The sequence below is a fragment of the Seriola aureovittata genome, chromosome 9 (genome assembly GCF_021018895.1).
Source record: "Seriola aureovittata isolate HTS-2021-v1 ecotype China chromosome 9, ASM2101889v1, whole genome shotgun sequence".
NCBI lineage: Eukaryota > Metazoa > Chordata > Actinopteri > Carangiformes > Carangidae > Seriola > Seriola aureovittata.
The window spans coordinates 21,034,247-21,045,945 of NC_079372.1; the positions used below are offsets into that span (position 1 = coordinate 21,034,247).

Here is an 11,699-nt window from a genome sequence, read left to right on the forward strand (position 1 = left end):
ATATTTGATTTATTTGAGAAATTAATCCCATATTTTATGTAAAATATGACTTTTTTGTTTGATCATGGATGTAAGCCTTTCAATCCCAGGATGGTCCACAAACACTTTTCCAATGTACAGCAATAAGACGTTCTGCTTGTAATAGATTAATAGATTAACCAACTTACTTTCATGAGTTCTCAGGGACCAAGACCAAGAACACAAACCTCTGGGAGTACAGGGATCCTTTATGTTGGAAAGTGTGTTAATTATTTGTTTCCAAAAGTCCTGTACATAAGTGCACCTTCACATGCAGTAAAATAATGCACCTTCTGTTCTACATTTTACACAACTGTCTGGGATATTAGGATTGTATTTAAGCTTTTCTGGAGTTACATACATCCTCATAAGCATCATTATTTTTTGCATTTCTCTGGCCAATGGACAAAATCATAAACTTTACAAATTAATTTCATTCAATGCATGTTTATTGTGATATGACTGTAGCGTCAGTGTGTTTCCACAGGCTCCTCAGGAGCGAGCGCAGGATCTGCAAAAGAACAAAGGATTCAATTCAGACAAATTATTAATCCACTTTAACATCTTTTCTTTCCAGTATTTTTCCTTTGCACAGTTCAATTACAGTTACTTACTACAGGATACTTACAGTCACACACATAAGACACCTCCAGGTACTTGTAAGTGCCTATGCAGGGGTCTCCAAACACAGAGTTGTTTGCTCTGATAGTGCAGCTGTTTTTCCCGTTACAGCTGTGGAGTCAGAGTGACATGAGTAAAAACAGGCTTTAGAAAGCAGGTTGTTATGGAGGCCAGGTAAATAATGTGCAGTTTAGATTTGGCCTTTCCTTCTTTAATCAGAATCAGAATCATGTACTGTACTTAACTGTATTTATTATAAGGGTGAGCAGCTGTACCTGTCAGCAACTTGGCTAGTGGGTCTTGAACAGTCAACGTTTTGGATCTGACGTTCAGGCCGTCTGAAAGAGCAGGTAGCCTGGTCACGGCGTCCATAGTCAGCTCCGAGGACAAATATAACCTGCCCCACATCTGATGAGGAGTGACAGGCAGGAAAGGAAGGCAGGAAGGAAGGAAGGAATGTGGTTTATTTGATTTCTAATTATGTAATTATGATTTTGTTTATCACCATAAATGCAAAAAAGAAATTCAATCTTACCACAAAACAGATGTGCCAGAGAGCGCTCACATGCAACCACGTGAACTGTCAGAGGAACATGAATCATCATTAGAGATAAGTCACACTGATCAAACCTGTTAGAGGCTCTGAGTCACTGTGGATGTGGACGTCATGCAGGTGTGTGACTGACTTGCTGGGAAGCAGGTGTAGATGGTCTCCAGGTATTTGTGGACGCCAAAGCAGGGGTCAGAGGTACCGATGACATTTGCGTTGATCTCACACACCTTCTTACCATCACACCTTCAGGAAGGACAGTCAGAGCAGGTTTTTAGCACAAAGTTAAAGCTCAGGAAAATTAAAATAATCACAGAAGGTGAGAAATTACATCAGACGTACACTTGTTTAAATCACTATCATCAAGCATAAATACATAAACATACATATTTGTATGGGCTGAACACAGTATAGGAAAAAAAGTGTTATATTACATTCGCATATGGATCTGCAGTAATGCATTTTCCTAGTGTCTAAATAATGAGGATCTGGTGTGAAGTGCTTCAGTTGGTGACGCAGGTTCTTTCCTGAATAGTAAGTACTACATTTGAGACGAGGTCTTTCTCACAGTTCATTGACACTGAATGATTGACTCACTGCCATCAGCAGCTGAATGCATGTAGAAAAACACTATTTTAACTCTGTTATTATGGATGTGACGTGTACCTCCTCCTGAGGACGTCTGTGGTGCCGTTCTGAGAGCACTGTGTATCGAGCTGTTCCTCAGTTATCCATTCACTGCAGGTCTCATTGTCTGCACGTCCATACAGAGCTGCCTGCACACTGATCACCCCGAAATCTGTTTCACACCGGGAGGGGGGTTATTAAACATCCAGGTCTCTATTTTTTATAATTTTATGATCTTATTTCATATTATTCTGATATGATAATTTATGTTCTTAGAAAAATTTGGGTCAGTGTCATTTGTGCCACTGTAATTTTGCGGATCAGTGTTCACCTCCCAAAATCATTTAAAAATGTTAATGTGTACAATTCAACAATTCAAAATTTTCATTGTTGACACAAAGATTTAGAAAGTTCTGTCATACCACAGCTCAGGTGTTGGACGTTGTTGTTGCTGTCACAAGTGAGAACTCTCTCTGTAGAAACTACAAATATAAAGAGATATGAAAGTACAAATTGCAGTGTGTCCAGGCACATAAACTATATATAGATATATATAGATATATAGATATATACACAATATGTAGAAAATGAATCTTATACCACATTCTCTCAGATATTTACCTGCCGTCATGAACAGACATGTTGCTGCCAGCACTGGAAAACAAACATCAGTCAAACTGTGTCGGCCAAACAAAAGCGTAAGTCACAAAGTCTTGTATCCTGTCCTACAGCACAGTTTTCACTGCAGACATTTTGAATTGTAAATCACAGATTTTATTGGTAACATTAACAATGACTCTGTTCTGAAGCAGACATAATTAATGTTATTTATTACAACCGTGTAGAAAAGCTTTGAATGTCTGTCAAAGTATAAAACACAGTAAAACACATCATCGCTCGATTGTAAACACACATCAATCAACTTGCAACATTAATTTACAGCCGAGTCCATTTGCTTTCTTTAATAATCAATAATCGGATTTTACAACATGAGTCAGACAAGGAGAAACAAATTTCTAAACAGAGACAGAAAACCACCTGAATGAGCTGCTTCTTCAAACAACCTGGGGATGCTGATTTCCCTTCCAGCTATAACCATATACAGAACACTGGAGCATGCTGGGAATTATATGGCCGTTTCAGAACTAACCCAAAACAGTAAGTGCACAGTCTAGAACTATTTTTTCCTCAATAATTACACTGAGTTAATGAAATATTTAACTTTAGGGCCACAACAGATGAGTCGCAGCTGAAGCTGATGGGAAAATTCAGTTGTTGTGCATTAATGGAACAATCCACAAGCTCAGCAGATATCGCAGAAACTATTTCCTTCCTCCCAAAAAATCCCAGAGGACGTGGATTCTGAAAGAATATTAGATGTTTAAAGGTGGGGACCTGAAAGATGCGACCACAGAAGAGAGGTTGGAGGACTCCAATCAGATATAATAAAGCTCTCGGCCTCTGAAGCAAGGCAGCATGATTGTTGTTGTAGTTGTCAGTCAGTTGTTACTCACACAGTGCGGCGCTGAGGCTGAAGCGGAGCATGGTTTCAGAAGATCCCGTCTCAGGTGAGCAGTGGGACTGATGGAGGCTGGGTCGGTCACACCTGTATTTATTCTGCTTGATGAGGAACTGTCTTCGCTCTACCTGCCAAACAACCTGCAACAGCCTGATCTCACGCAATTGGCTCAATGTTTGGTGATCGTGATGATTTTTCCAGTCTGACAACAAAAACCTGCATTCACGTCTCTTTCCAAACAAGCAGTCACTTTTCTGACATTTCCTTCCTTGAAGGATATGCCCTTTATCTTTGAGGTGAATGTGGCCCCATTGTTTTCAGTTCATGTGCTTGTGTGGCCAGTTACTCTTCCTGATGTCACTAACCGGCCCATGACAGAGGGAGACGCACACAAACAATGTTAATCTGTAAGATCAGCAGTGTTATCAAAAACAGTAAAGACCGACCTTAACTGCTTCAAATGAATCAGACGTTACATACCCAGTTATTGATGCACTCTAGACTCAGACTCCTCACAGCCTTATACACTCAGGCATTAAAAGTAATGGACAAAATATATCTTTCTCGAATTAGTTCATAGATTTATCAACAGTTTAGATCCAGAGTCTCATATTCACAGAGAGAGAAACTGTGGTGAATGGCAACTGCAAAATATCATATTGTAGATCTAAATTTAGACAGTTGGCTTTCTCCATAAAGGACTGTGAACACATCACCAAGTGAAATCAAAGTGACTTCAGATATAAATTCCTTTACAACAAAGGTGAAGCAAAACAAAGCTGTATTCATTTCTAGCTGCTTGTGGTTCTTTTTCATTGTTTATGTTTGTAGCTTGTTGTTGTTGCTCTTTCAACTGAACATCTGTATATTTTTGCTAATTGTAGGATATTGTCAAATGTGTTGTCTGTTTGTTTTGTGTTGTTTTTGCTGTTGACTGTTTTAATTACATTAGACACGTAAAAACCCAACGAGGGACAAGAGTCGAGAATTAGCATCAGCTATAAACTCTTTGTGCAACTCATTAGTTTCATGCTTTGTTTTGAAACTATGTTAAATTGCATCGTCCCTATTAAATAAATAAATCAACTAAACTACAAAATTATAAAATACAAAATGAGTGAAGAAGTGTGTGAGTGCAATGTTGCATGGTGCATCAACAGAAACAACACAAACCAAACACCAACCAAAACCAAACTGGTGCCTCAGGGAGGAAAGAGACCCAGAGCTGAGCTCCAATATGGTTTTAAAAGCACCAGCGCACAGGAACCAGGTGTGCCAGGTGTGCTGATGAGCCCAGGTACTGACGACCCTTTGCCACTCCCACCTCCCAGTACCTGCAAAGGAGGCAGCCACACACAGGCAGCAAGAGGTACAGCTAGGAGAGGGCTGTCACACTAATGGACAGTTTGGCTCAGAACATGTTCATGTTACCTGAGAAATGACACATAGGTGAGTCTTTGTTCTTGGAATATGATAAAGCACCTATTGTGTTTTTGTTTTGTTTTTCCTGTCACTGAACTTCCTGGAAGATCCATACACAGCAGACACTGACAGTCAATCCTTCTGCTTCACCTGAAGGATTCATGAAGCTCTTTTTGTGCACATGTATTTATATTTTTAAATAAGGGATAACCATGTTTGTTTACTGTTTAATAAAGAACATTATTTATATTTTTGTCTAATTTGATACAAAGTACAGCTTGTTGCATCTTATTAGTGTACAGTAAAATAAGTGCGATTAGCAAAAAGTAAAACTTAATCACAAACTGATAAGATACATGTTGCAGATTTAAAGTTTGCAAATTTTATCTGATGCACGTATATTGTAATCTCATTGTGCTTTCACTATATTTACCAAGACTCTATCATAATGGTCACAGGATCTGCAAAAAGACAAATGAGATAAGTTTCACTTCAGATGGACAGTTAAACAAAAAAAAAATGCATTTTTTACTTCAAGAAGAAATGTAGACACTAAAAATCTGAATCCTATAGAGCCTAAAGGTTGTAATGTAAGCTACTTACATTCACAAGTGTAAGACACCTCCAGGTACTTGTAAGTGCCGGAACAGGGGTCTCCAAACACAGAGTTGCTTGCTCTGATAGTACAGCTGTTTTTCCCGTTACAGCTGTGGAGTCAGAGAGACATGAGTGAGGACAGGCTTCAAAGTGCTTCTGGTGCATATGAAATGTTGAGCATCCTCTGAGAACAGGTGGAAGTGGATGGCATCACAAATCTGCAGTGTTAAATACATCATGATTTTGATTTTCACAGGCTTCACAGAGCGGCAGCTGCACCTTTTAGAAAATCAAGACTTTTATTGAAATCTGCAAATGCGACATTATATTGATATGAAGGTGAAACATGTGCCTGAGCCAAGAACATGTCTGATAGAACTGTTGGGAAAAACATACAATTCAGATACTGGTAAAAGAATCATTTCATACAGACATTAGGACATTATGGTCTGTTAAACCTTAAAACACGTTGGACTTCATACATTAAGACAAAATGGGAGAAGGAAGGAGGGATAATTATATCTGAGGGAGAACAGATCACCGAAACGGAGGGAGTTTTGCTGGAAGAACCTGTTCAGGTATTTAATCTTCCTGTTTGTTGGAGAAACTGTGGAAATCAAAACTCAAACCACTATCATACATCAGAGGATGGAGAAAGATATAGAAAGCCTTACAAGACATTTTCCAATGTGATATCCCTCCCGAAATGAAGAACATATATATTGAATATAAACCAAGTCGAGACTGATCGAAAAGAGATAAATATTTAATGAATGTACTGCTGCTGGCTAGTAAAAACAATCTTACATGGAAATGGTTTTCACAGGAAAACCCAACTCAAAATGTGTGGATGGAGATTACAACTGACATTTATAAAACGGAGACGCTAACAGCATTTGTCGATCATAAATTGAAACAATGTAACGTCGCATATTGGAAAAAATGGACAAGTATGTAATGTCCTATGGGCCTGATTTTATTTTCACAAATCAATACTAGAGAAAAACATCGCTCCCTACCTGTTCATGGTTCTTTTTCATTGTCTTTTTTTTCCTTTAATATATACCTGTGCTTACAAACATGATTATATATTATATAACTACATTCAGGATGAAATCTGAGATTCATTGTATGGAAATATCTGTTTGATGCTGAAAGTCAATAATAAAAAAAAAGTATCTGTACCTCTCAGCAACTATGTTGGTGGGGTTATAGCAGTCAGTATTTTGGATCTTAGATTCAGACAGTTTGTAGATGCATGTGGTCCGGTCGTGGCGTCCATAATCAGCACCGTAGACGCTTATAACCTGCCCTGCAGCTGGCAGAATAAAAAGGTAGAGTTTGAATTAAAGAGAAAAGAGGAAGCTTTGAGAGGAAGGTGGCCAAAGGAGCAAGAGAAATATTAAGGTGAAGGCTGAAGTGCCATGAAACAGGAGTAAAAAGTGATCTTACCACAGTTCAGGTGTGCCAAAGAGTTCTCACATACCACATGGGTAGCTGCAAAAAATAACATGAATCACATTAAACATGCATGAATGTGAAATCCCACCTCTTTCCTCATGATCTTCTTCAAATCAGATCACACTAACAAAAATAGATAAACAGACAAACAGCCTGCTGCTGACTAACAAACTCCATGGCAACATGAAACCTCCCGTCTGAATCAACCAAGAGCTCAAAGCAGAATAGTTATACAGATATTTCCTGTGTGTTTAAAAAAAACATTTGAGGATCAGGCAAAAATACAAGCCCATAAATAAAGAACGATCAGTGCAGGTTTGCTTTAGTTTCATGCAGATGTGTGACTGACTTGATGGGAGGCAGGTGTACGTGGTCTGCAGGTATTTATAGGTGCCCCTGCAGGGATCAGGTGTGAAGGCATTTGAGTTCATTTCACACAACGTTTTTCCATCACACCTGCAGGAAAGAATATAAAGACCATGATTCAAACAGAATCACAAGAAAACTGAAATATGCGTTAGTGTTTTGTGACCTGGGCACAATACTAACGGCACAAGCACAAATTTTTATATCTCTCAACCAATCTCAATGACTCATTTCTATATTCAAAAGCTTATGATGATGGAGTAAAAATAAAAGTTTTGTCTCGGGTTAGTAAGTTTAGGCTGTAATGGAAGGAGGAGTGTGCATCAGTGAACTTAATACTTATGTGGCGGGAAATAATTCCTTGTCATAAGGAAATGTTATAACTTTTATTATACTTTATTCACTACTATTCACTGCGGCACAAATCTCTGCAATAGGTACCCCTCTCGAAGCAGCCTAGGAGCGGGCGATACCCCTAGTAGAGTGTGCCACTAGACTACCAGGGACAGGAAGTGGCAGAGGTTCTGACCATGGTGACGACCACCCGGTGTGACAGGCCCTGTTTAGACACAGCAAAGCCCAGTTTACTACTACCATAGCAGACAAACAACTGGCAGTGTGTGCTTCAACACTCAACCTTCAACACACTTACGGACACAATGTCTGTAAGTCTATGTCCCCCTCCTCAGACGCTGACTCTAGTTGAAATGAGCTGATCTCAATTGTTTGATTTACTGTCTGGGAGTTTACCACCTTAGGGAGGAACGAGGGATTTGGCCACAGCGAAACCCCCGTGCCATCCACCTCAAACACTGCTCACTAACAGACAAAGCATGTAATTCACTGACTCTTTTGGCTGAACAGATTGCCAAAAGGAACAGCGTCTTGTGAGAGGGACTTAAGGTCTGCCTGAGGCCCGAGTCAGGGATCTTAACACCAGTGGGAGATCCCATGATGGGGCTCTCAGCACCTTGCCTGGACACAGGTGATATGCCCCCTTTATTAACGGAGAAACCAAGGGGTGTCTCCCCACAGACACTCCCTCTACTAACTCCTGAAAGCAGGAAATGGCGACCGCATACACATTAATAGTACTTGATGCTCTCCCCGAGTCCAAGAGTGACTGGAGGCTGTTTGAATAGAAGAAGTGGGAGGGTCTACCTGCCGTCTGCTTGGGACAGGAGATCTGCCCTGATCGGCAGGGGCCACAGTCGGCTGTTGAAAACAGTCTAAATTATGATGATTCTAACTGGAGATAAAACTTTTATTTTTTTACTAGATCACAATATAAGAACAAATAATTGAAAACGTTTGAGAAATATAAACGTTACAGTGGTTTTTTTTAAATCCAGAATAACCGCTTCTCCATCGTTTATTCCGGTTTGTTTACAGGGCAGTCTTGACCGATCCAAGATGGCGGCGACGTTGCTGTATGGCAGCAGCGGGAACGTACCTTTTCTTGATGATGTCCAACACGCCGTCCAGAGAGCAGTATAAGTTTTCAGTCTTAGATGTAGACATTCCCTCACTGCAGATCACCCTGTCTTTACGTCCGTACAGCGCCGTCTGAACACTGATCACTCCTAAACCTGCTACTCAGCAAAGTGGTGAAAAAACAGTTTATTGAGAATGAAAATTAATAGCCCATCATAAATATTTATGATAATAAAATTAACTATTCGTAAGTTTTGCTACATAGCTAGCATTAGCAATAGCAGCTTATAATACGTCCTCTGAGCAGCACTACTTGTGATGAAATTGGCCGACTGAGCCTGAGCTAGCTGGTTAGCATGCTAAATTTAAGAAGTGATAAAACAGCGTTAACATTAGTGTTTCTTTCCACCTCTGGAGAGATGTTGGCGAGTGAAGGAATGTAGTTTGATGCTGAGCTCACAACATTTCCTTTAGACTGGTAAGTAAACAGCAGCTAATGCTACCGCTAGTTATATAGCAATAGCAAAAACTTAGAAATAGCTCCTTTGAATACAGTTGCAACTCTGATGGATTTCATCAACATAATCTATTATTCAGCAATACTGTTTTTGTCATGATAGAAGCAATTACTTAATCTTGTATCATAAAGAAAACAGTAGCTAACCTAACATACACAACAAATGTTTTCTTCATAGTCCTGATAAAATTCAACACAACATTTTTTTGTCTTAACACTTGTTGAGTCAGATCAAAAAAGTAATAAAATAAATAAATAAAAAGCATACATTTTTCAACCCTAACAACAAACCAAACCAACTCTTTCATGCTGCCAAAAAAAAATATAAGTACTGTTGTGTTCAGGAAATACATGTAAAGTCATACCACAGCTCAGCCGATGGATGTTGTAGCCCTCGCAGGTGGTAGCTGTCTCTGTGGGGAAATCTGATAAAGAAAAAAAAGAAAAAAGAAACAGATATGGAAGTATGAGTTTAACACAAAGCTAAATGCATTCAAACATCCTCATTCCATACATACAGTACAGTACATACAGTATATATATATATATATATATATATATATATATATATATATATATATATACACACATACATAGATATTTACCTGCACTTGCAAGCAGGCAGGTTGCTGCCAGGACTGAAAAAGAAACAGCACTGTCAGATTATTATTAAAAAAAAGAAATAGGACATAGATTATAGTATATCATATTACACTTTCTTAATGAGTCAAAATACAACATGAAACCACTAAGAGTTATAAAGGAACACTTTGGTTTCTTTGACATCAAAACTAAAACTTTATAAAATCACAATTTTAAATTTACCAAATTTATATAAAGCTATATTTTTTAAATAATTATTACAGTCATCAGTTCTACTCACAGAGTGTGGTGCTGATGCAGAGCATGGCTTTACAGGACCCAGTGGTAGGTGACCAGTGAGACTGATGGTGGGAACAGACACACTCCAGTATTTATTCATTTGGATCTTGGACCATCTGCTGCATCTTTTGTGCAAAACAAGCCTGAACCTCAGTGGCTTCTGTTCAGCTGGACAGTTTTCAAAATGAGAATAACACGACAATCCCATGAGGGACGGGGAAATGTCTGTTTTTTTAGAGCAGACCCTGAAGAAGCCAGAGCAGTGAAACAGACAAAGCAAACAGTCACTCAAACAGGAAGACTGGGAGCAGGAGAGGAGAAGATAAAATGATCAAATATTGGCTAAACACATTATAGACTAAACTGTACTGAATCTCGTTATACTTGTTCTAAATGTGTATCAGTAACTGTTCTGTCTGGCCACTTTCATTTGTGTATAAGAACACAAGCTTCTCCTATAAATGTGTATATAAATGTCAATATTGCACTAAATGATTTTGCCTAAACTGCTTTGGAGGAAATGTAATTTTCTGTATGGTTAATGTTCACAAGCAACATTTTCTTCCAGGAGAACGAGGTTCACAACCCGCGTCCAGCATGTGTTTAGATTCAGGCACAAACACAACAACAGGCAAAGATTGTGGTTTTGATTAAATATAGAAAACGTAAACAGAACCTGTGTTTTCCCCATTCTTAAGGGTTAGTGAATAAGTTTGTAGAAATAACCATTAAAAGCCAAATATCCCATTGGCCAGGGGCTTGTTTTGGAAGCATGTTCTTCCTCCACCCACGTGGGCGGAGGATTACAAACTTCTGGAGAACAATAATCACAACGTTTTCGTCATGATGACTTGAAGATACTGGCAAAAATAATATTCAAAGTGAGAATAACACATAGTCATCTACAGTGTCAGTTGACAGAAATGTTCAGTTTGTGCCAACATGTCAAGGGCGAGACAAAATGATGGTCTGAGGAACTAGGTATAATCTGATTGGGCCAGACACAAGAGAGAAATACTGTTTGGTTCCAGTTTTGGCCAAAGAGAGAATAAACAATATTTTGTAATTTTCAGAAAGAAACAAAACCATTGCAGCCAAAGACTCTGAGCCAGTGTTTTATTGATAGTCTAATACAGAGGTAAAAAGAGAGAGAAAAGGAGTTATAATCATAAATAATAACTAATAATCATTATTTAATATTGTGTTTATAAATAATTATAATTGGGGTTACAAAATAAAAGAGTTAAAAGAGAAATAACTGTTCCAAACATACAATATGAAAATCTGATGTCAAACATGGAGACTAGACTAATGCTACACTAACATCTGTGACACACACCTATTGTACTTTGCACATTTTGAAATATACTATTGTTTTTTTTTCTCCCTTTCCATGTGTTGTTTTATTCGGCCAATCCCATGTGATTCGTATAAAATTAAAAACATACTTTAATATAAGAATATAGAAACACAGCTTTGTGCAATTTTTGAATAATCGAATGCAGGTTAAGGAACTCTTTAATCACAGTAAAAGATATTTTACTTTTGAGATAAGTGGGTGAAAATGTATCTATTGTATTCATTTTAATTAAATTAGTTTGATGAGCTCATTGAACAGCTTTAAGAGATGAAGATGAAGAGATGTTTGAAGTTTCTCTCCTTCAAAGGTCTAATAACATGATAAT

General features: G+C 38.3%; 1 protein-coding gene across 1 annotated transcript; it reads right to left on the reverse strand.

The window, feature by feature from the left end:
* Nucleotides 1-449: 449 nt before the first annotated feature.
* LOC130175048 (uncharacterized) lies at nt 450-10,132 on the reverse strand. Its single transcript, XM_056385314.1, has 19 exons — nt 10,016-10,132; nt 9,738-9,770; nt 9,498-9,557; nt 8,635-8,773; nt 7,165-7,271; nt 6,807-6,851; nt 6,540-6,672; nt 5,361-5,464; nt 5,190-5,218; nt 4,589-4,669; nt 3,331-3,637; nt 2,438-2,470; nt 2,239-2,298; nt 1,856-1,988; nt 1,326-1,435; nt 1,175-1,219; nt 915-1,047; nt 647-750; nt 450-529 (listed from the first exon to the last, which is right to left on the reverse strand). The coding sequence occupies exons 1-19, from the start codon at nt 10,038-10,040 to the stop codon at nt 489-491; spliced, it is 1,722 nt and encodes a 573-aa protein (XP_056241289.1). The 5' UTR covers nt 10,041-10,132; the 3' UTR covers nt 450-488.
* Between the last annotated feature and the right edge of the window lie 1,567 nt (nt 10,133-11,699).

Excerpts from the sequence above, each read along its gene's own strand:
- LOC130175048 (XM_056385314.1), bottom strand. The coding sequence starts at position 10,040 with ATGCTCTGCATCAGCACCACACTCT. Across the intron at positions 5,465-6,539 it reads ACCAACATAGTTGCTGAGAG|CTGTAACGGGAAAAACAGCT; the intron begins GTACAGATACTT and ends CTGACTCCACAG. Across the intron at positions 1,989-2,238 it reads CGTCCAACACCTGAGCTGTG|ATTTCGGGGTGATCAGTGTG; the intron begins GTATGACAGAAC and ends GGTGTGAAACAG.